The 22,611-nt window shown below is 41.9% G+C and overlaps 1 protein-coding gene across 2 annotated transcripts in view; it reads left to right on the top strand.

Moving 5' to 3' along the window:
* Positions 1-22,611, top strand: part of kremen1 (kringle containing transmembrane protein 1) — a 70,630-nt gene that overhangs the window by 5,753 nt on the left and 42,266 nt on the right. For both annotated transcript variants that reach the window (XM_087849350.1, XM_087849349.1), the window contains exon 2: positions 18,935-19,097. In XM_087849350.1, coding sequence (XP_087705476.1) covers positions 18,935-19,097 — 163 coding nt within the window. The remainder of the gene's footprint in view (positions 1-18,934; positions 19,098-22,611) is intronic.

Here is a 22,611-nt window from a genome sequence, read left to right as displayed (position 1 = left end):
TTCAGATGTCTGGCTTAATGTCAAGTTAGCGTGAATTGCCTGTGTGTGTTTGTGCTTGTCTAACCTCACCCCTCTGTGAAAAACAGGGGAATACGGCAGAAGCACATACGGTACCTTGGAGTTTAGGGCTAGAAATAACCATTAAGTTTGCCATAGTACAGCAGTGAAACCTGTGACAGTTTGGCTGTAAAAGTACATTCAGTTCAAGGGTGTCAAACTCATTTTAGTTTTTGGGCGACAAAATGTGATTTCAAGTAGGTTGGATGAGTTAAACCTATGCATCCTTATTGATCCTCTTACCGATTCTCATTGGCTCCCCGTTGACGGCGACCACCTACACTAAGCAGCATATAAAAGACATCACATTTGTACAAATTAATTTCATGCTGTGTGTTCAAATGTATGTTGGAGGTTTTCCCCTCTTTGTTGTGATCAGTATTGAGGTCATTACTCAAAAAAGTGGTTATTACACATATTACACAGAACACTTTTCTACTCACTCCCAGGAGAGGCTAATTTGTTATACTACGTGTTACATTACTTTCTTGTTACTGTATAAACTGACCTTAAATAATTACTATTTAACTTTTTAAACCTATAGGCCATTGTCCCACACACCAACACAAACCCATATCTAATGAGGACACACACAGGATCTTTCTCGTAGTATTACCGGTACATAAAGGATTTTTTTTACAAAGCAATGATGAAAACCAGCAAAAAAGAGACTTGAAAGCGATCTCCACAGTGATTCTACTTTAGAAACATGAACATGTAGAAACGGAGGCTGGAGTCTGACTGCTCATCAGTTTTTTACCTGTTGAGCTTCGATTTCTGGCTGCTGAGCTCAATATTCACTCAGCTTTAACGTCACTCTGGGTTCTTGGCTAGCTTAGCATTAGCATGCTGTCTGTGCAGGTCCTTGAAAAGAGGCGAAGTTGTCTTAGCAGCATAACTATTGGAAGTATTTCTGTCCTGGATGCAGTTTGCACTTTACCACTGCGCTCTCATGTTTTTGTGCAATAAAAATAAAAGTAATGGCCACCCTGTGGACTGCCACGCCATTTTTCTCCTTCAACACACGAACTGAAGTCAACTGATTGTAGCGAGAACCCATAAGTGGGATTGATAGACAAGCAGACTCGTGATTCCAAGAAATTGGAATGCTGGGACTTCTCGATTCCCATCCCAAATAGTATGTCACGTCTTTGGGATTCAAACAACTTGTCATAATCTAGAAACACTTTAACTTCCCAAGCATGTCTACCCCTGTGTAGTCATGCTCACTAAACTTGAAGAAGCAGTGAATTTTATAGAAAAACTATAAATATTAATGACTTGTCTGCAAATTTCACACTTGGAGTCTTTGTTTAACACCCCTAATTTAGTTGGTCAGCAGCAGCAGCGTTTAATTGTAGATTAAATAGCAACTCCACGAGGACTTCTTGTCATCGCTAGATTAAAAGCACAGGTTCCAGTTTGTATTTAATTAAATTTATGATTAAACAGTTATTAAGTTCATAAAATGAAAATAATAAAGATAAAAAAAAAATAAAAATGGTCATCATAGATGGTTAGCGCTTAATATCTTTAAATCACTTTTTTTTTTCTAAAGTCTGAAACCAAAAGACATTTAATTTAATGACAGAAAAGCATTGTCCAATTTAATTTAATTTCAGCTCTGTGTGTGTGTGTGTGTGTGTGTGTGTGTGTGGGAGTGAGTGAAGTTTAACTGTGAAGCAGCTGTTACCATCTGGAGTCTCTATAAACTTTCAGTGTTTCTGTTTAAAGGGGCCATGTCAAGTGTCAAAAAAAGGTGCCATGTTTCTCTCTTCCAACTACACCCACACTCATATAAACACATATAGATAACCACAAGTGTATGCATACGCGGCACACTGGATGCCTCCAATCATCATCTCTCCCTCTTTCACCCAGTCAACATCCTCAATCTTTCTTGACTTAATCTTCTTACAGCTCGTCCACGCAGCCTATACAGTTTATGACTGGGCTCCATCAACCTTTGTAACCCTCGAGACAGCGTAATCTCGGTGAGTGTGTGTGAAGGAGCGATGCTCTGAATCGTTTGCCTCAGAGAGATAATAACAGGCCATCCTCAGCCATTTGAAGAATCACGAGCTTGTGTTGGCAGAGGTGATCGCAGTGAAGCATTGATTTGAGGGGAGACAGTGGGTTCTTAAAGAGTTTAACATAAGGACTAAATCCTCAGTGCCCAGAGTGGGGAGTGTCAGGGAGCATTATGGGAAGTGGGAGCATGGAGTCTGGGTCTCAGATGTGGGGGCTGCGGTTCCCCCTGCTTTTCCGGTTCAAAGATGGAGATGGAAACCTCTCCTCCCCTGGTGAGCTTCTGTGCAGCACATTCTGACGCACACACACAAAAACCACTCGTGCAGATTTGTTTTACTGTACTGGGTGTGTGTGTGTGAGAGAGAGAGAGAGATGATTAAGGATGTGATCATGTGTAGCAGCAAGAGGAAGTTTTTGAGTTATTTAAAAATCCTTTGTCCTCTCCAGGCTTTGGAGTTGTGAAAACAACCAGCAATAATCAATATTTTACACAGTAATGGCAGATTAAATAGATTTACTCACACTGATAATTTACAAAGAATTAGCACCCACTTTTGCAGACAAGGAAATGCTTGACTCCAGCACAGCCCCACGGATTTATTTATTTTTTTTAGTTATTTTTTTTAATTGCAGAGTATTGCAAAATTATAGGTGCAGCTTGTCTGTATTAGCGTCTGTGAGAGAATTATTATGAAAAGAAAGTGAAAGTAATTCTAAGGCAAAGATGCAAGGGGGTGGGGGATGGGGGGGGGGGGGGGGGGGCGCGCTGCCAAACCGTTTTAGTCTGGGTTTTGCTGTATCTCCAAAATACTTTTCCAAGTGAAAGATTTGTAATTACAGTAATATGTGAGCTGACCTGGGATCAGCAGTACTGAGACAGAGATCTTAGTTTGTCATAATAGCTCTTGAGCCTCAAACACAGTGCAGCTAAAGAGACATTGCTTAATTTAATAGTTACTTATTGCCATATTATGTCCACTGGCCAGATGTCTCCCATTCCACAGTAACCTCAGCCATGATGGCCAGATACTTGCTAAGATTAATACTGAATCCACCAGATGTGGTGCTAGGTGAGCATATGTATATATATATATATATATATATATATATATATATATATATACATGTAGCTTTATAAAACTCTATCTAATCTGTTAGATTTATGCTTCTATCTTGGAGAACAGTCACAAGATGTTGTTTGGTTTAGAGTTATCGTGCATCACATCATCCATTTCTTTTGACAGATTATCTGCTGCAGGGAACAGTGCCTCATCTTTGAGTGAATAATTCAATGTGACATGTAATAGCCTACCTCAGTATTTTACACTGAAACTGTTTGGATTAATGTATAGCATTCTTCCTAAGAGGAAAGGCAAGCTTTGGAGTTGCTGCCCATTTTCAAATGACTTTTGAAATAACATAGGCCTTTGCATTTCCCTTCAAGGACATGCAAAAGTGGTTGCATCAGTCGCAGGACAGAACAATCTACTGGAGAGACACATGGTTGCTTTTGCTGCCTTTTCTCTCATCACTCATTGAAATGATGAGTAAGCTAATGTCCCTAAAAGATTTGTACACTTCTTTTTGTGTCTTTTGGGATGCATACTTGTCCAGGCAGTTTGTCCTTGTTGTTTTCAAAGTATACTCAGGCACTCTGCCTCCTTTTAATGTTATGTGGATGCATAATGAGTCAAAAAGCACATAAAACCTTTAATGCAATGCCCACAATACAAGTTTAGCAAAGCAACAAAATCTAAAGTACATGCACTGACTTCATTTGGCACTGGGGCTTTTTAGCAAAATGCTTAAATGCTACTGTGCACTAAAGGAGTAATGAATTTACTGCATAGCCTATGGCCACTAAGACAGGCACTCCCAGCATAGTGGAAACATCAGTGTTTTCTCTCCACTCAAACTGGTTATATGTGACTGTAGATGGACAGATACTGATATGTTGTAGTAAGACCTTTTCCTATAAAGCAAGAAATATCAGGGATATTTTTGCAGTGAAGAAATTAAATGCACTGCTCTTTATTTTTTCATGACATTTGATTGTCAGCTATCTATCTATCTATCTATCTATCTATCTATCTATCTATCTATCCCTCCATTGTGTTTTGCATGGTGAATTTGCATGTCTGAATTGTCAGAGCAATGACCTCTCAGCCCTCCAATATGAGCTTTGTAAGTCTTTGCCATGATCAGCTCAGTGTCCAGTTCAGTAGCATAAGAAAGAGACTTCAGATGGAGAGGTCAGGAGTTTAAATCACCTTGTTAATCCATATACTTTCTCAGTTTTCTCTTGACAGAAAATGTTTTGCTTTCTGTTTTTCTAACAGATAAAATGATAATGAAAGGCAACTCTTAAACACAAACTTTCCCTTGCTAGAAAATCCAATATTGGCATCCAAGTAATGTCCAAGAAGCATACCCAGAAGATCGCTGGGCTACATCTCTGATGTCTGTACATCGTTCACTTTGGAACTATTTTTTAGCCAAAAGAACATGTTCAGGTATTTTGAATTATTGGCAAGTGGACGTACCCAGATTATGCAATCAGAACAAGGACACTTTGCAGCCACTGAATTAACCAACAGGTGATCAAAGTGCACGTCCTGCAGAATCGGCTGGTGAAAAACAAGCAGGCTAGCTTATTTAGCAAGTTATGAGCGGTAACATGTTAGCTCACAACACGTTATGCATACAATTATCGTTTTCTAATAAATTTAAAATTAGTTGCTCCCTTCACGTGTAATGTTTACTACAACTAAAATAAAATAAAAAATCACTAAATAGTGTTATGCATTTGTAGACTCCAAAAAATCATTTTGTTTCAAGCTGTTTTTATAATTTATTCTTACATTTTAATTTTAACTGACCAAACAGTCATATGTACACATAAATGGTACACTGGTGTAACCCAGAAAATTGAGCTTTCTAACTTGTGTTATTGTTCAACACAATTTGGAATCGCACAAATGAATTCATATTAGCGATTTGATGATTAGCATCAATGCAAGTCATGATCTTATCTTAAACTTGGCGTAGCTATGCTGCCTGAACCAAAGCAAACAAAAAATAAAAGTAAAACAAAAAAAATGGTCATAGAAGATATACAGAAGAGTCTTTTACTTATATAGCATTCAAGCAGGACGTTTTTAAAGTAATAATAATAGTAATAATAATGGATTGGATTTATATAGCGCTTTTCAAGGCACCCAAAGCGCTTTACAATGCCATTATTCATTCACTCTCGCATTCACACACTGGTGGAGGCAAGCTACGGTTGTAGCTATACAGCTGCCCTGGGGCAGACTGACAGAAGCGAGGCGGCCATATTGCACCATCGGCCCCTCTGGCCAACACCAGTAGCCGGTAGGGTAAAGTGTCTTGCCCAAGGACACAACGACCAGGACAGAGAGCCCGGGGATCGAACCGGCAACCTTCCGGGTACAGATACGCTTCCCAACCCCCCTGAGCCACGGTCGCCCGTGTTTTCTAAGATTCACACAAACACTGATGCACTTTGAAGGATGCATCAGGGGCAATTCAGGGTTCGGTATCTTGCCCAAGGATACTTTGGCATGCAAACTGGGGGAATCAGGGATTGATCCACCAGTGGATGACCTGCTCTACCACCTGAACCACAGCTGCCTCAATGTCACTTGAATGTTGGGTGTTTTTGATAACGCCCCCTTTGTTTTTTGGGAGGTTTTTTTTTCAGACGGACCAAATAATTAGTTGCAGGATTTGTTGTAAACTTTAACCGGAAGGTAGATCGAAATAAATATTTACACCAGCTCACTGGTGACGCTAGATGAGCAGAAAGAAGAATTCACATTTACTTTGAAGCCACACATAGAGCCCAGAAAGTCTAAGTTTGCACTTCTTAGCACACACATACTCAGCCTGTCTTGACTTGTGAAGACAGGTCAAAATTTTGAAGAATTCCTTCATTTACTTGGCAAAAACTAAAGTGAATCTGACTCATAGTTTGGAACATGTTACAAATGTGTGCTTCTGTGGCAAGTTGCTGCTGATGGAGTTCCTGTTGACCTCTGGGTGGTGCCCTGCGAAGGTCAAGTTGTGGGTGATACCCTTGTTCTCCAGTGCCAAGGGACTGGATCGCCTGTAAAACCATAAGCACTAAGAGAGAGAAACAGAGAAGAAACAGACCCGGTTATTATAAACAATCATGCTTATTATCGTGCCACTCTGATTCTCGTCCTGTCGTGTTCAAAGGCTTACATTCCTTTGATCGAAGCACCTCAGTGTGTGTCGTTCCTCAGTCACAGCACTTCTCTTATTAAGCTTCTGCTGAGTGAAGCTCTTTCATTTCTCGTGCACCCTGTGCAAATCACCACCTGCTCTGGCGGTTGGCCGGGTGACCCATCATGCAAAACACCCAGACCTGTTCCAGCTTCAGGATTTATGATGGGAAGGGAGGTACATGGATAACCCCCCACCCCCCACAGGTGACAAGGCGTGACAGATGCAGCAGTCATATTAATTACAAACTGTCCCCAAACAAAGTGCTGAGAGGTTGAGTGTGTCACCCCAGTCCCTGATCCACGGAGGCGGTCCTGTGAGACAACATGGAATTAAGCTGTCAAGCTGCTGCTGGTTGTACACAACTGTCAGGCTTTAAAGAGATAAACAATGTTTAGGTGGGAGAGTGCACTCATGTGGTCGGAGTACTGGTTTGTGAGGTTTTGTTGCTCAAGGGTCAGTTGAGACCAGTCAGAGTATTTTGCTGAATGGCTGTGACATGTTGGTTTTGGACTGTGAAAAGTGCTAGCATAACTCCCTTCCATCTCAAAGTGTCTGGATTGCTCTCCAAGTTGTCTTTCTTCGTCTCTTGCAACTGATTCACGTCTCCTCTCATTTTAATGCTATTATGCATGAGCCGTGTTGCCTGGCCGCTTCGTGCGCCTTGACATTTGCGTATGCATGAGGAGGCCCACTCCAGTCAATGCAGAGTGACATTCTCCCTCAGCTTTGCTGGTGCTCTCTGCTGCAGTCAGAGCCCATCAGCTGGAACACACTCCAGGGCAAGAGGGTAAATCAAATACTCAGAAAACAGTAATGAAATACTATAGAGCCTTATGTTCTATGAATTCTATTAACTCTCAAACAAACAATTGTTTTCATTATCAAAGCTCAGTTTAATTCACAGAGAATGGAATTTTAAAGGAGGTTTAAGGCCCCGGGGAGGAAGTGGCTGATGCATGAAAACATTACACGAAATATAACTTTTTGCCACAAAGCTGGATTTATATTATAATGACGTGAAGCGAGCGTTATCAGCTCTGGCCGTGCTGATAGAATAGAAGTGCAGCTTTGCTATCATCTAACAGCTTTCATTGGCTGATGTATTGTTTCCACATTTCAAGGAGAACCGGGGATAAAAACTATTAGCCTTTGGTTTGATTTATTTTGGTCGTGGCCCAGAACCATACAGACCAGCTTCCTGTCTCAGTATTTGTCTTTTTCAACTAGTAGGACTCTGACATAGTATGATTAAGGTAAATTAGCTGTTTTTCCTTCTTTGAATCAAACGTGTTCCAAACGTCTTTCTAGTGATAGGCTGAGTTTTTTGCAAAAAATCTCCACAGGCTGAGTTTCAAAGCAACCATGTATTTTTGTGGTGTCACATGCAGTTTGGAGTTTTGAGAAGCGTAACCAAGAACATAACGGGAGGATATTGAATTGCTACTGTGTGAGACATGACCTGTCCGGCGAACTTTAGTTCTTTTTATACTGTAGTTATGGTTGGGCCAGGGCCACCGAGGTCTGTGTTCTACTGCGGTAGAGTAATGGAAACCACTTTAAATAAATGGAGCGTAATTTTGCTGCTGAGCCTCGGGGTCTGGTTTGTGTCCAGCTGCAGTAGTTTGTGGCCGAAGAGGCAAATTTTCACCTTTCTTCCCTTTGCAGGAAACGCCCACAGCAAGTGACGATTTGACAAGGCCGAGCAAGTGGACATGGCTAAGTGGACAGAGCAAACATTTGGACAAGTGAAGGGAGCAAGCATAGCTAAGCAGACTGAAAACAAAGGAACAAAGCCAGCAGTGGACAGAGCTAAGAAGCCAAGACAGAGAATCTGAGAGTGCAGAACAGAAGCTGGGAAACATGAAACGTGTGGTCTTTTTAGGAATATGGAAATAAATTAACACAAGCCGTAAAGCTCTGATATTAGATAACCCCATGAAAAGTAGTCCCACCTCAATGCTTTGAGAATGTGAGATTTCTTGCATTCAAAAGTCTTTAATATATACACTCTAACAAACAGACATAAAAATGATTTACACTCTCTACAAAAAATGGCCTTTTACTCCAAGACATATTATAAGGTTAGGGTTCTTCTTGTTCATCGTAGGTTACCTGAGCTTCAAAAGTTCAAGGACTTCACTTTAAAAGTGCAGAGGAACATCTCTGTCCACTGTTTTCACAAACCACCATTGTCCCTCAAGCCGTGGAGCCGATCATATCCCATTGCACTGCCTTTCAAAGAGGCTTCGAGTCAAAAGGGATGTAACCCAAGTCGCCAGGAGGCCCCGATATAGTTGTCTGTCCTGCAGCGAAGGTGAATACAGCTCTCAGAGGTGAACACAAAACGGGTTGGGTCTGCAGTAGCCTACGTGGCACCAGCCCACGACCCACACCGACCGAGGAGTGGTCACACTTGGCCAATGCCATGAAACAAAAACCACTGGCCCTCAATAGATCCTACGTAATGGATCCCCTTCTTAGTGAGGCCGGTGGGATACCCCCTGTCTGTTACCAGAGCCATCTGGTTCCCAGTACTCCTGCTCTTCCCACAGCCGCACCAACCACAATGAAAAAGATCGCTTTCACAGTCAAGATCAGGAACTGGAGACGTGGCTAGTTAAAAGGGGGCTTATGTTGAACATTGCGGTCCTAACTGTAGCAGTCCATTGTGCTCTTGTTATTGTGTCCTTCTAAGTGCACTCAATTGCGGTCTGACAGCGTTTTGTGATTTCATGCGGTGGAAATGTGCTTTATTAATTCTCCGACCTGGTCATACAGGCAAGATAATTACACGAGAAAAATTTAAACAAGTCAAATCAAAAGTCAACTCAAATAAAGGTGTCCTTTGGCGAGGTAATTGTTCTGAGGCCTAAAACAGGCAGTATTTGCACCAGTGTAGCAAGGGATTAGCGCAAAATGTCCTGAGTAGGCTGAAGATGAAGATGTTCCCTTCAATGTAAACACATTTAAAGTGTAAAAAAATCTAAACGTGACGAAGAATGTTGAAGGACACGTCCAGTTCCTCCATCTGTAGTTTGGAAAGATAGAAAAAACAAACACGCAGAGGCCTTTTTTCATATGTGTTTACCACTCTGCAAATGAGCATGTTGGAGATTCATTGAATACAGATGGGCGCATGTTTGCGCTCCACACATGGAGTCTGTTAATCCACCAGTGTAAACAAGAAGTAAAAGTTGCCCAAACCTCAGTGTTCAGTATAGATTATGTCCATTTTGTCCACGCTGGCATCCTCGAGTGAGCTTCTTGTTGTCCGCAGTTTCCAAAGCACGAACAAAATCCTGTTTTTTGTCTGTTTTAGCTACATATAATGACAACATGTGGTCCTAAGCTTCACTCAAACGCTAGATTAACTTAAGCCCAATTTCCAGTAACCATGTTGTTCCATTTCTGGAGGCCACACTTACCGAATATCTACACTAAGTGGCAGACAACATATTTTGTTTTCTACTTTTCAGAGCAATAAAATGAAGCATTTCGACAGCTCATTATCCATTTGGGTAAGCTTTAAAACAAAAACATTGTGTCTATAATGGCAGCTCCTTCAATATGAGAACTATTTTCTTTTCAGGAGGTTTTTTTTTTGTTTCATATCAAAGCAGGACTTTGAGTTAGCAAATCTTTCTTGGAATTTAGAGATTTTTCTGACTAATCTGTTACTTTAAGAATAATTATATAGAAAATAAATAAAAGAAACAAAGCACAGTAAACATTGAGTAAATGACCCAGATATTCAGATGTGACAAATGTCCTTAGCTTATAAAGTCTTTTATTGGCAAGAAGAAAAGGCTTGTTTCAGATATTATGTAATAATACTATATAATAATATAAAACTACTGGAAAAAGTAGAGACAATAACCACCTGTTTTGCTACTCTGGTCTCTTAGCTCTATCTGAAACAGATATGAAATATCCCTCCCTACTTACTGGCATTGATTTCTGCAGTCCCCAAATTAAATTTTAGTGTCATGTATGACTGCTGGCAACAAAAATGTTCCACAACAGGAAATGACCAATCAAAACAGTAGAGCAGAAATCTATAAACTCTCTTCAAAGCAGAAACAAGTAAGTGTTCTGCCAGAAGAAAGCTGGATACTGTCCTAAAAAAGTTCTTCAAAACATAAGGGGATCCAGCTTCCTCTTGCTTTATGTCCCGATTCACTCAACGAGAGAATAAACATTCTGTTTTAATAATGATGTCTGTTAAGGATAAACAGGAAAATGGGCTGTGTTTTTGATCTGGTTTCGCAGTTATTTTTTTCCATTTGGTGTTTTTGGGTTTTTTGCATTAGCAGGCCCTGTCACATTGATCCCTCTCCCTGAATCTGAGACATTTATTTATCCGAGTCAGACCTCGTCTTCTCTGGACCCTGTAATCACACAGGACCTCTGAGAGTGTGTGTGTTAGGGGATCACTAATGGCTGCACACAAATCCCTGCAACAGCTCTGACAGAACCTCAGCTCAAACAACAACCACATATAATTTACATTCCTCAGATACCAGGTAACCTGAGCACAAACAGGACGATCAAAAACAGGTGTGTTTAGAGGCAACCCTTCCCATATTCCTTTATGGTTCACCTTTCTTTCAGGTGTAGTCATCTGGCTGTCACGTTACCTTAAGGTGGCATGCCTTACAGTGCAAAAGGTATCCCCACATCATACTTATATATTACTCTGTCTCTTTGTGCTCTTTATTAAACTAGATTGTTTTGGTGTTTTAAAGTTATAATTATATGTTATATATATGTAGAGGTCTCTGCTTTCGGTTGAATAAAATATAAAAACAGATGGTGCTTGCTTTTTGGAGCTAAAAAAATACCTATAAAAAAATTCAGCGGCAGTATCTCTTTGCACAAATCACGCCCCAGTTATTTAAAGAAATCCACAAACCTTGTTTTGAGAAAATTTCTACAGGAACTGTTTTCTTTCTCTTGTCTATATTATCCAGATAAAAGAAGCATGGAATCAGCCAACAATACATCTTAACCAAGGGGGATGCCTTAGTCTGCCATGTGTAGGTGAACGATACCCCAGATTAGATCAGATTAGCAGTTCAGTTCAATTAGTTTAAATCCAAATTTAGTCACCCTAAGGTTCAATTCAATTTAATTGAATTCAATTTTATTTATATAGCGCCAAATCACAACAAAAGTCGCCTCAGGGCGCTTCATAGATACAGAGAAAAACCCAACAATAATATAACCCCTTATGAGCAAGCACTTTGGCGACAGTGGGAAGGAAAAACTCCCTTTTAACTGGAAGAAACCTCCAGCAGAACCAGGCTCAGGGAGGGGCGGGGCCATCTGCTGCGACCGGTTGGGGTGAGAGAAGGAAGACAGGTGCTTTATATTGTAAGGTAAAGACCCTACAATAATGGAGAGAAAATCCCAACAATCGCAAGACCCCCTAAGAGCAGGCACTTGGTAACGTTGGGAAGGAAAAACTCTATATTAACAGGCAGAAAGACACGGTGGAAGAAAGCCATTAGTTATATAATAATAACTAATGATTAAAGTGGTGTATCATGGTGCATCATGGGAAGCAACGTAACTAAGGGAGGATTCAGGGTCACGTGATCTAGACGTAGATCTAGAAGTAGAGTAAAGTGTCTCCAGAATCTCAAATTGAAAACTGGTTCTGTGCAGAAGAGGGACCTGAAAGTTGAAGAGTCTGCCTCCCATTCTACTTTTAAATTCTCTAGGAACCACAAGTAACCCCACAGTCTGATAGCAAAGTGCTCTGTTGGAGTGATATGGCACTATGAATCCATTAAGATAAGATAGGGCCTAATTATTTAGGATATATATAAGGATTTCATGGTTTGCGGCTTTTGTGTAACTGCGTCATAATTTCTGGAAAGAGATTATGCTCTTTTTATTTAAGCACAACTAATCAAGTGCCATAGCAGTAGATGGTCAGCACTAAGGCCAGAGGACTTGAATTCGAGGTAAACTGTCTCTTTAACGAGCTGAAGCCCCGCTGGCCGCAAAGCTTACTCAGTGTTACTGCAAACTGATTACTGCCTTTGAAAGATCGGTCTATTGTGAGCAGAGGCGTTAGGGAATTGACAGACGTGCACTCAAACATGCAAACATGTTAGCTCACACACACACACGAAAACCCTCAGTGGGCGATATCTACAGTACAGCGATGAGTGGGTGAGAATGGCATCGCCACAATGACACTGGCCCTACCACTGAAGGAACAAAGGAGCCTGTGTGCATGTGTGTGTGCAAGTGTGTGTTCGTCCTTCCTTCCCTCCACATCGGATCCATCTTAAAATACTGCGGCTGCTCGACTGATGAAAATTGCTCCCTTTCATTCTTACTGTAAGTGCATGTGGGGGGAAAGTAGGGGTATCGGGGGGGAGGGGGGACTGGAATGATGTGGGTAGGAGATCAGATTAATGCATGTTTTGTCACTGCATATGTTTATCTGAGCATCTGACAGTACAAGTTGACTGGGAGATCATTTTACCATCCATTTACAGGCAAAACAAAAAGAAGAGAGGGAGCTTAAAATACCCCCATGTGAGTCAAACATGGCCATTAGCAACAGTGAGCCATCATGACTTGAATCACGAGCCGTAGATCCTCTAGTTATCAAAGGCTGCCTGCAACGAGGAGCCCATATGGGCCGTGTGTTTTTCTTCATCGAAGGCACGCATTAGAGGGACATATTTTCTCTCCCTTAAGCCCTGCATCAGTTGTTTGTTTGCTGGTAAAGGGCCCCAGCACGCAGCTGCACCACAGAGCTCGAATGAGATTTGTACCTTGAAACTCAGACCCCTGGCACTGGGCTGTGTGTTTGCTGTTAATTTTACAAGCCTGGGCTTTGTCAGCCCTGTCTATAACACAGGGAAGTGCAAAATAAACCAAGTGTTCACTTCACTGGTGCAGTGGAGAAGAAGAAGAAAATTAGAGCCTGGGTTAACTATCTGTGGTATCATAAAAGCGGTCTTTGTCCCGCCCTGATTTACTCTGTTTTTGCCTGTCTGTTTTTCTCTCTTCTTTCTTTTCTGCTTAATTTTGCTTCCCTTGCCATCGCTCTGTCTTTCACAACCCTTCCTGCTGCCTCGGTGCTCTGTTCTAATTTGCAGTTTCGTTTCATTTAAGATGGATCGATCCCAGATGGCCTAATTGTGCACCTTGGAAAGCTCAACATCTCTATCTCTGCTTCCTCTATGTCCTCACTTAAAGTGCCTGCTTTCTTCTGACTGCAGAAGTCATGTTTACTGTGATGTCTGGAGCTGGTTTAGAGCAGGTTCAGTGGCATGTGTTGAGTATGCAGGAGATTTCGCCTTCTGTTTGTTTAACCCTGTAACCTCTGTTTTCTCATTGTATGGAAAGGGAACTAAACTAAAGACAAAGTGTCAATCAAAGTAAGAATCAAAGGCAGTGTTAGAGTAAGTACGTTTTTAATGTTTAGAAATACTGACTCTTTTTTTTTCTTTTGGCACATGTTGACTGTGATTAGAGGAAATGGTAAGGAAGTCCCTGGGGGAGGTAATTGAATAAAACACCCTATCCACCCTCATGTCAGCCTAGTTGACAGGCCCCTGATCTCAGTATTTTGCTAGCAACTTCCCTCGAGGGTTTCAGCGAGACTCCAAATGTCCTTTACGTCACTGACAGAGTTTGCAGCCCATCCGTCACTCCCTGAACGTCTGCCAAGTGAAACTCAAAATCGTCCCACATAGTTCCATCCTTGTTCATTTCCAGAGCCAAAGCTAACCTCGTCAATCTGTGCTGTATTTTTATCAGATATTATTTTGGCCTCTACAGGAAACCCCGAAAAGACGGATGCATTATCTTCTTCACTAAGTATGTTGATTGATTTTTTTCAAAATTACTTTAGACAACACTAAGTTAGGGGGGCACTGAGTAGACTGTGATAAAAAAAAAAAAAAATACTTGTATGCTTTGCTTTTTTTTTGCCTCAAGCTACTTCAAACAAAGGGGATTTTGGCAGAACACCCAACCCACCAGCAGATTACACTCTTTCCATTACAGAACTAAATAATAGGGGCTGCACAAAAATGAGATGGGGCCGCGTTTTATAGGTGCTACCCAGAAACTTTGGCAGGGAGTCCTGTGGAGCTGCGGCTACTGTGGTAGTGAACACGGGGGGTGGTGCAGTGGCGTTTTTTTTTTTTTTTGCAGGAAAAGTGGCGGTGGAGGCTATTTTAGGAGTGAATGAGCTTTTGGTTTATGACCTGGTTATCTGAGGCTACAACCTATGACAAAAGCAAGGAATGAAAAGGGGGACTGTAAATACAATTTAGAAGTCATTGTCTGCAGATTTACCTACTTAGAGGCATCTGTTCTCATCGCTTTGCTTTTTTCTTTGCACTTGCATTGACCCCTGCATGAGGGTGCTTTTAAAAGAAAAACCTCTCAAGCAAGGAGGTGAGGTGTGGTCCATTAACCGCTGAGCTGCCTCCTCTTAGAAGTCACTGACTTCTCCGAAGCATCTTCTAACTTCATTAAAGCAGCCGTACGTAACGTGCGACTGTCTGTGAGTCAATTTGCCTTTCTGTGATCTTCTGAAATTTACATGTGGATTGAGGATGCTGTTGTACAAAAGGGGAACCACACTTGTGTTACCACCAGCTGCGTCGCCTCTGAAAAGAACCCTGTAACCCCATACATCTGGCCCAGTTTGGCCAACATTAATGGCAACCAGTGCAACGCACTGTATTAATCATGTGTCATTTCTGTCGTCTTTGTTTGTAGACTTTGAAACATTGCGCACATTCTGCGGGCTGCCTCCAGTTTTTTTGAGCTTTGTTAGTGCCTGAACAAATTGGTTTTAGTCCGTAATACTGTACATGCTTACTTCTATCATAAACTCATTTTGTGTAATGTTGTTATAGGGGAAATGTTGCTCACGCAGTAAGCCTGTTTTGCTGTCCCCTGAGTCCAAAGCATGTAATAAAGATGGAAGGAAGCTCTTTATGTCAACCCTCTGTGAGGAAGCAGTTGTCTGTAATTATCGCTGCTTTTCATCCCTCCTAGCAAACACAACAAATAAGTGCTCTCGTGTGACCGGGCAACATGTTTCAGAGAAACTATTTGTTTGTTTGTGTTCTTGAGATCACACGACCACAGCCCCATGCTGTTTTTGTCGCTTTTCTCACCCATCTTTTTTGGAGCATCAAGTGGATTTCGAGTTGCAATGTGGAAAGCATTAGCCTCAAATCCCAGCAAATATAATAACAGGGCGATTAGTTCTCTCTCTCTCAGTGATTTTCTCCAGTTTGTGTCTTTTTTTTTTGCCTCGCGTTGCAGGGGTGGTGCTGTATTTTGTGAGCACAGGGCTTGGTCAAGGGCGAGTCCTCCTCTTCTCTTTCCCGGACTTTTTCTATTTGTAGATCTGCGTGTATTTTATTGGAGTTTTTTCCCCCATTTTCTCTCGCTTTTATGCGGTGGTGGTTCTGTTTCCCATCACAGTCTATGATGAAACCACAAGAAAGCCCGGGGCCTTGTGACGAGAGCGCAACAGTTGCTTGGTGACAAGTAAGAGGGTGTGAGGAAAAGGGCTGGGTGTGTTTGGAGGGGAGTGGGCCTGAAGTGGCGAAGAGCCAATCAGTGGATGAGCTCTTCCTTTTCTGGAGGACAAGGATAAAGGGTCCATACCTACGCCGTTCCAATGCAAAATTGGCCTTTTCTTTTTAGTGTGATAGATGTGTGGGCATCCGCAGGGCTTTTAAATGGGCCATTCATCTTTACGATGGCCTCACTTATCTCAGAGTCCTTGCAGATCTGTTACTTCCCATTCCCACCACAAGCAAATGATGCCTCGAAACCACATGGATCAACCCCCCTACCCTCCCACCCCATCTCTGTAACAGTGGCAAAACGCTGCCATATTTACCCTCTCATCCTGGAAAGCTAACTTGGCCACAGCGGTGCGGGATGTTTGCCAGCGGCAACCCATTCCAAGCGGACCATGTGCAGACAAGCAATGCTTCATCCTGAAACTCAAGAGGAAAGTTTCCTGAAGGAGGAGAAGAGAGAGAGATGGAAGACATTTGCAAAGTCATTTGGCTCTTTCTTTTTGATACAGTGCATTGAGCAGCTCTGCATGCAGCCAAGTTCGGTCACTTTAATGCTCACTCTGTTTGAGGAGAAGATATTTGAAGGACGTGAGCTCATTTGGGATGCAGTCAGTTGCCCTGTCCCTCCTGATGTTATCCTCTTTGACTTGTGGAGTAACAGCCATGATTGCTTTTGGGGAGCAGTGACTCATAATTGTACTCGTCCTGCTGCCAAAGTCTCAGAAGCAGTGTTTCCCTGTCTTTTTGTTGCCATGACTGCCAACATCCAAAAAATTGTAAATACAACATAAAATCATCATATGAGTCCCATTTTACCAAATGAGGATACGTTGCATTAAGAATAATTATCAAGATAAGTGTTGAAGCAGAGCAGCCAGCATTAATCCTGATAAAAAGACCCCCCCCCCCCCCCCCCCCCCCCTTCCCCTATAAACTCTGCATCTGTTTGCAGGTGCATCTTTCGAGGCAGTGAGCATTATTTAACATGCCCCGTCCTCTGGATGTCAGCCTGATGATAACTTGTTTCCTCCACTCATCTCATAGCTCCCCTATGTAAGGTTGGCAAGTGCATGACCCCCACTGAAACACCATTAAGCTGTTTTTCCAATTTTATGGAGTCGTGTTCTGCCTCAGCCGCTCTCAGGTGGATTTACGATCTGCTGGTTGATATCCTTGCATGCCAAGACAGTATTAATTTGCTAAGAGAGAAGGGAGCCATTTACAGACAATAGAGTGGCATCATAATTGCAGGAACCTGACACCCTGCAGCTCCTTGCTGCTGTTGAACCGCTGTCAGCCAGACGATGAATAGCTGATAAGCTTGACTGAACAACACAGCCGAAACAACTTTAATTAAAATCAACTTTGGCTGACGCACTGAGAGCAGTCGGGGGACGCTGATTTACTCTAAATTAAGTGTTAGCACTACTTTGTGGTGGATGCAAGAAGCTGGAATGCATGTTTGCGTGCAAACTAACTGCTGTAAATATCGCACAAGCACGCTGCAGAGTATGGGAAGCTAATCATAAAAGATATGAAACTTTAACAACACTTAGTTTTAGTGTAAGTAACTTAATCGTACATTTATTTGCCGCTTCACGTGTACCGATAACACGCAGAGGGTTAACTTGGAAGTTCATTGATCTATCACAGAAAAGAACTTTTTATCAGTGCTGCTCAGCTCTCCTTATCTGTGCGACTAGCTCAGAGAACCAGCAAAGAACGAACCTGGCAACTGACCGCAGAAGTAACGTTTAAAGTCTGTGAGGGTAAAGCATCCCCAAAGAAATGCTTATCTGTGTCGGTTGAAAGAGAACGACAGAAAAGCAACGGCGGAGAAGAAGCGAGTAGACGATAGCGAGAGAGCAGAACAGATGACAACACACCAGAGAGGAAGTTGGGAAACTTTGGATTGAAAAGAGAATATGAAAGAGCCTTGGAGCACAGCTGGCTCACCAAGGGGTATAATGACTGTCATATTGCAGTGCATTAGGTCATACTCAGCCCAGACAGCTTAGCTTGATAAAAGTGGCCGGTCATTGGCGAACCACATACATAGCAACAAGACCCCATGGAGACGAGCCAAACAACAAAGGATTGTTTGCTCCTCATTAATGTTTGACTGACAGGCAAGAAGTAAAACTGTTGTGATATTTATGTGTGCTCTTCTTCTTTGTGGAAATGTCAACTTGTTGCTCTTGCAGCATCTTTTGCACCTTCTGTTTACACAAAAATGCCCGTTTTGATCCCCAGTTATTAAAGAAAACGGGTTTCCTGATCTATCAGCCGTTCAAGTTACGAGCATTTACGTCATCTGTAATCAAAACAGTCACACAATAAATTAATATTTTCCATTGTAATGCAATCAAAAGAGGAATTCCGTTGTAGCTGTTAAAGCTCTCTTGACAGGATCCCCCCCCGAGGCTCACTGTGATGAGCGGTGATAGCTCATCATCGTTCCATCAGCCGTTGTTTATTTGAATTCCCTTTTCAGGGAAGAAAAGCTCTGAACCAGCCATTGTTTGCCTTGGGAACCCGGCTTTCTCTTTTTTTTCTTGCTCTCAGCCAGATGGTTGTTATACACTTCCTGAAAATTCAATCCATATTTGCTTTTGCTACATATCTGCAGGGTCTTTTCTTTTCTTTATGCTCGTGTGTTTGCATTAATTGAAACAATGTTGTCATTGATCTTGCTTTAACATTTTTTTGGCCAGAGTTGAAAATGTATGGAGCCTGGGCAAAGAATATAATTATTCCAAACGTTTCGTCTATAATCATTCCAAAGACATTAAAAAATTTAATTGCACGAGTAAATTTCGCAGTCCAGATTCTCAATAAAGCAGGACACATGTGTGGCTGAGTTTTACGCGCCTGTTTAAAAGCTTTCTCCAAGTGTTTGATTTTCAGTTTAATACATGGCTAATTCCTTACTGCAAACATTAGAGGCTGCTTTATAATCTGAGTTCACGTTCTCTCTCTCTCTCTTTTTACAGAGTGTTACACTGCCAACGGAGAAGACTACAGGGGCTTCCAGAACCAGACCAGCCTGCATGGGGGTAAACCTTGCCTTTTCTGGAATGAGACCTTCCAGCACCCTTACAACACCCTCAAATACCCGAATGGAGAAGGCGGTCTGGGCAGCCATAACTACTGCAGGTGAATATTTTACTTTCCACAGAACCATGGAGCCATAACTTTAATTTCAGTGGTCACTGGGACATAAAAACTGCAGAATCACCAATAAGACCCAACGAAGAATTCCTCAAAAGTTGGTCGACTTTACCTCAAATCTGAAGTTTATATAGCTTTTACAGTAAGTTAGTCATCTGCTATACATGCGCACAGTTTCACAACATAAAAGCTTCGTTCGTGACGCAATCCAGAACAGTATCTGTGTTCAGCTCAACAGAGCACTGAGCAAATGCTAATTCACACTGTGGATAACAAGAAAAAGTACATTTTTACAAGATTAATGAGATGTTTGCCACCATCCACACAGCTGAAATAAAACTGCGATCTGTTAATGCATAGAATTAAGAACTTCAACTCCAGTACATCACAAGATACAAATGTGAGTAAAAAGCCTGAAGGAAAGGGATGTGCACAGTCAAATTTGTCTTCTTTCTTATCTCTTTGCTCGCAAGCTCTCAGATTTCGCATTTTCAATAGAAGTATTTAGTTAGAAGAGAGTGGCATTGTTGTTTTCATCACAAAATATGAAGCTGCCGCCAGCAGCTGTCAGCTTGCTAACTGGGCTTAACACAAAGACTGGTAACAGGTGGAAACAAGTGGCCTGCCTCTGAGCAAAGGTAGCAAAAACCACTAATGAACACGTTGTATTCTGTTTGTTTCATCCTTACAAAACCGAAGCTCGTGACCAGTAATTTCCTAGCCGGGAACCACTGCTCCAAAACTGTTTCTGTTCAACCCTTTTTTCTTTTTATACCTTTGTTACTCTAAATCCAGGATGGACTCGCTTCCCTCGGAGGTCACACTCACCTCAAAGTGACCTGTGCATCCGTAAATTCATTTAAGAGATTAATAAATAAGGCCTGATTTCACAAATGCAGTTTCTGATCTTTTGTTGACAAAGATTTCAGCGTCTAGATGTAGAGCTAAGGGTAAAAGTTCATTTAGGCATTTCTCTGCAAGCTTCACTCGTTTCCACACACAGCCTTTCGAGCAAGCTTTTCTGGCGGTTGCCTGGAAGAATAACAAATTTTTCCCTCATGCTGTTTGTTGTAAAGCAATCTTCTTTTGTGTTGCAGATCCATCAGATTTACCACAAAGTCCTAAGCTGTGGCTCACAGTCTAAGCCTGCCAATTATATAAGCACTTATCTTGTTTTTGTTTATGATGATGATCATTTGTTATTGATTAGCAGCGCCTTAAAAAGTTTCCTTTCAATACTGCTGTTTGACGGAGCTTTGAACTTCGTGGACAAAGCACTTGACTTTCTGTGAATAATTTAGAGTCATGTTGTTGTTGTCTTGCAAAGGGTTTAAACACCAGGGACCAGCTAAGACATTTGCCTCTGAATATTTTATATGTAGTACCGGAGGAGAACGTTTAGCCCTGTCACCGCAAGGACGCAAATACGCCTGAAGAGTTTGTGTAAGCAAATCTCCATTCCTCATCCCTGGAATGTGAAGGGACACAGTGGCTTTGGGTGTCTAGTGAGCCCTTTCTCTCCGTCAGTCACACGCCAAGTACAACTGTCAGCATTGCATGCACAACTGTCAAACGTGTGTATTTTCAGGCAGCCACGCTCATTCGTGAGTCAGTTCAAATTCGCAGAGACGTCCAGAACAGTGGCTTGGCCCGGATCGCCCGGCCATAAGAAACAGAACACCCCTTCCTCCTCCTCCTCCCGGGCCCGAAGCCTCTGAAAGCCTCTCTATGTCATGGTTGTAAACTCATAACGGAACAATGCTTTCAAGTGGCACTGGACAGATTTGTTTTTACTTCAGCTGGATGGGAATTCGGAAGATTTATGAGCAGGATACATGCAGAGGATGGAGAAAAGCTTTCCTGCGTATTAGAAGCGTATTATGTCCAACACACCATTCAAACTGGACATCTTCATTCTTGGGATTTGGCTGTTTTCTTGGCCCCTGAAGCAGTAAGCAGATTTTCCAACTCATTGATAGCACGTAGCTTTGCTTCACTCACGACAGAGGGATTTCTCTCACTTAGGGCTGCAGCAACAACTGTTTTCAGAGACCCTCCTTGTAAGGAGTCACCCATCAGCATTGCTATGGGAAGCAAAGTGGCCTGTTCATTGTGGAAAGATGAGGGATGGCATTTTTGTCTGTACAAGGTCAAGCATTTGTGAATGTCTGCGCATGTTGTTGACTGCAAATGTTATGAACATACCCGCAGAAGAGGGAGTTATCCCACTGCATAAAAATGTGTAATGCTTGATTTGTTTGATCACAGAAAGCTGGCTCACGAGATGGATTTTTCCAGCCATGTGGGAAAGTGTCTTGGACATTCTTGCCCAATTTGAATTGTAAATCTCCTTATTTGCATGTGGTGCATCTTGCAATTCAAATTGTTTCCAGTGTTTCTTTAACCCTCTTTAACCTTCAGATGCTTTCTCATCTCCCTGACCTACCCATGTTTGTCTCTCCTCTAAGGTTTAGATTTTTGTCGACGGTTCTGCCTTGAAAACAAAGAGGTGGTAATCCTTGGACAAAAGGAGAAGTACCAGCAAGAAAACGGAGTAAAATGAGGGGAGCCAGGGAAATGTTGGCATGTCTGACTGTTAGGCCAATTGTAGTGTTAAGAGGTGAGAATTGAAGCCAGTGCCCAGGGTGGAAAGTGTGAATCCAGGAATCATCACACATCTTAATTTTAACACACAGCTCCAAGCAAATATCAAGTTTTGAGAAGCAGAGAAGTAGAGGATTACAAACTGACTTTTAGTCCCATCATTGGCGTTTTTTCTGCTGGTGATTTATTGGAGAGGGCACCAGAGTGGTGCTGAAGAAAGAACTCTAACAGCCCCCACATTTCATTTTTATAGCCCGCTATAAAATATCCGAGTGAAAACAGGGGGAAACTGGGCAGAGGGGAAATGTCACATTATTCCCCTGCAAAGAAAGGAGCACAAAGCCTCAGGAAAAGGACAAGAGCTCTCATTTCTGAGCTGAGTCTTAGCAAGGCAGTGAATATCACATCGCTAATTATCAGCCTGGTTGGATTTTGAGCTGATTTCTTGTTATGAAATAGATGTTAATTCTAACTCTTGGTGTCGAGCTCGGATGTTGCGTTCTAATAATTATGCAGTTTTACGCTTAAAAAAAAGACACTTTTTTTTTCAGACCGTAAGCACTTCTTTGACATTTTGGTAATACTTTGTGACATTCATAAGAAGAGCGTCACAGAAATAGAAATCCTGATTTATATTTCATTTGTTCGTTCTAATCCACTGTTCCTTAAGGGCTGCTATTGGACTGCATTAGTATGAGGGTGTGAATTGCTTGAAGGTTCAGTGGGTGGTTGAATAGCTTTGCCATCCATTTGATGGCTATATATATGCAGGTGTGTGTGTACGGTAGGATTTATGAGTGTTCAGTATGGCTTCTAATGCTTTTCCCTTACATAGATGAGATAATGGAAATGCCAGAGTGAAAAGTGTTCCCCAAGTTGATTGTAATTGAATCTC

This window comes from Neolamprologus brichardi, chromosome 12, assembly GCF_056152115.1.
Source record: "Neolamprologus brichardi isolate AB-2024 chromosome 12, ASM5615211v1, whole genome shotgun sequence".
Taxonomy (NCBI): Eukaryota; Metazoa; Chordata; class Actinopteri; order Cichliformes; family Cichlidae; genus Neolamprologus; species Neolamprologus brichardi.
Note: the sequence above shows the minus strand (reverse complement) of the source record. Positions and strands in the feature narration are given on the sequence as shown.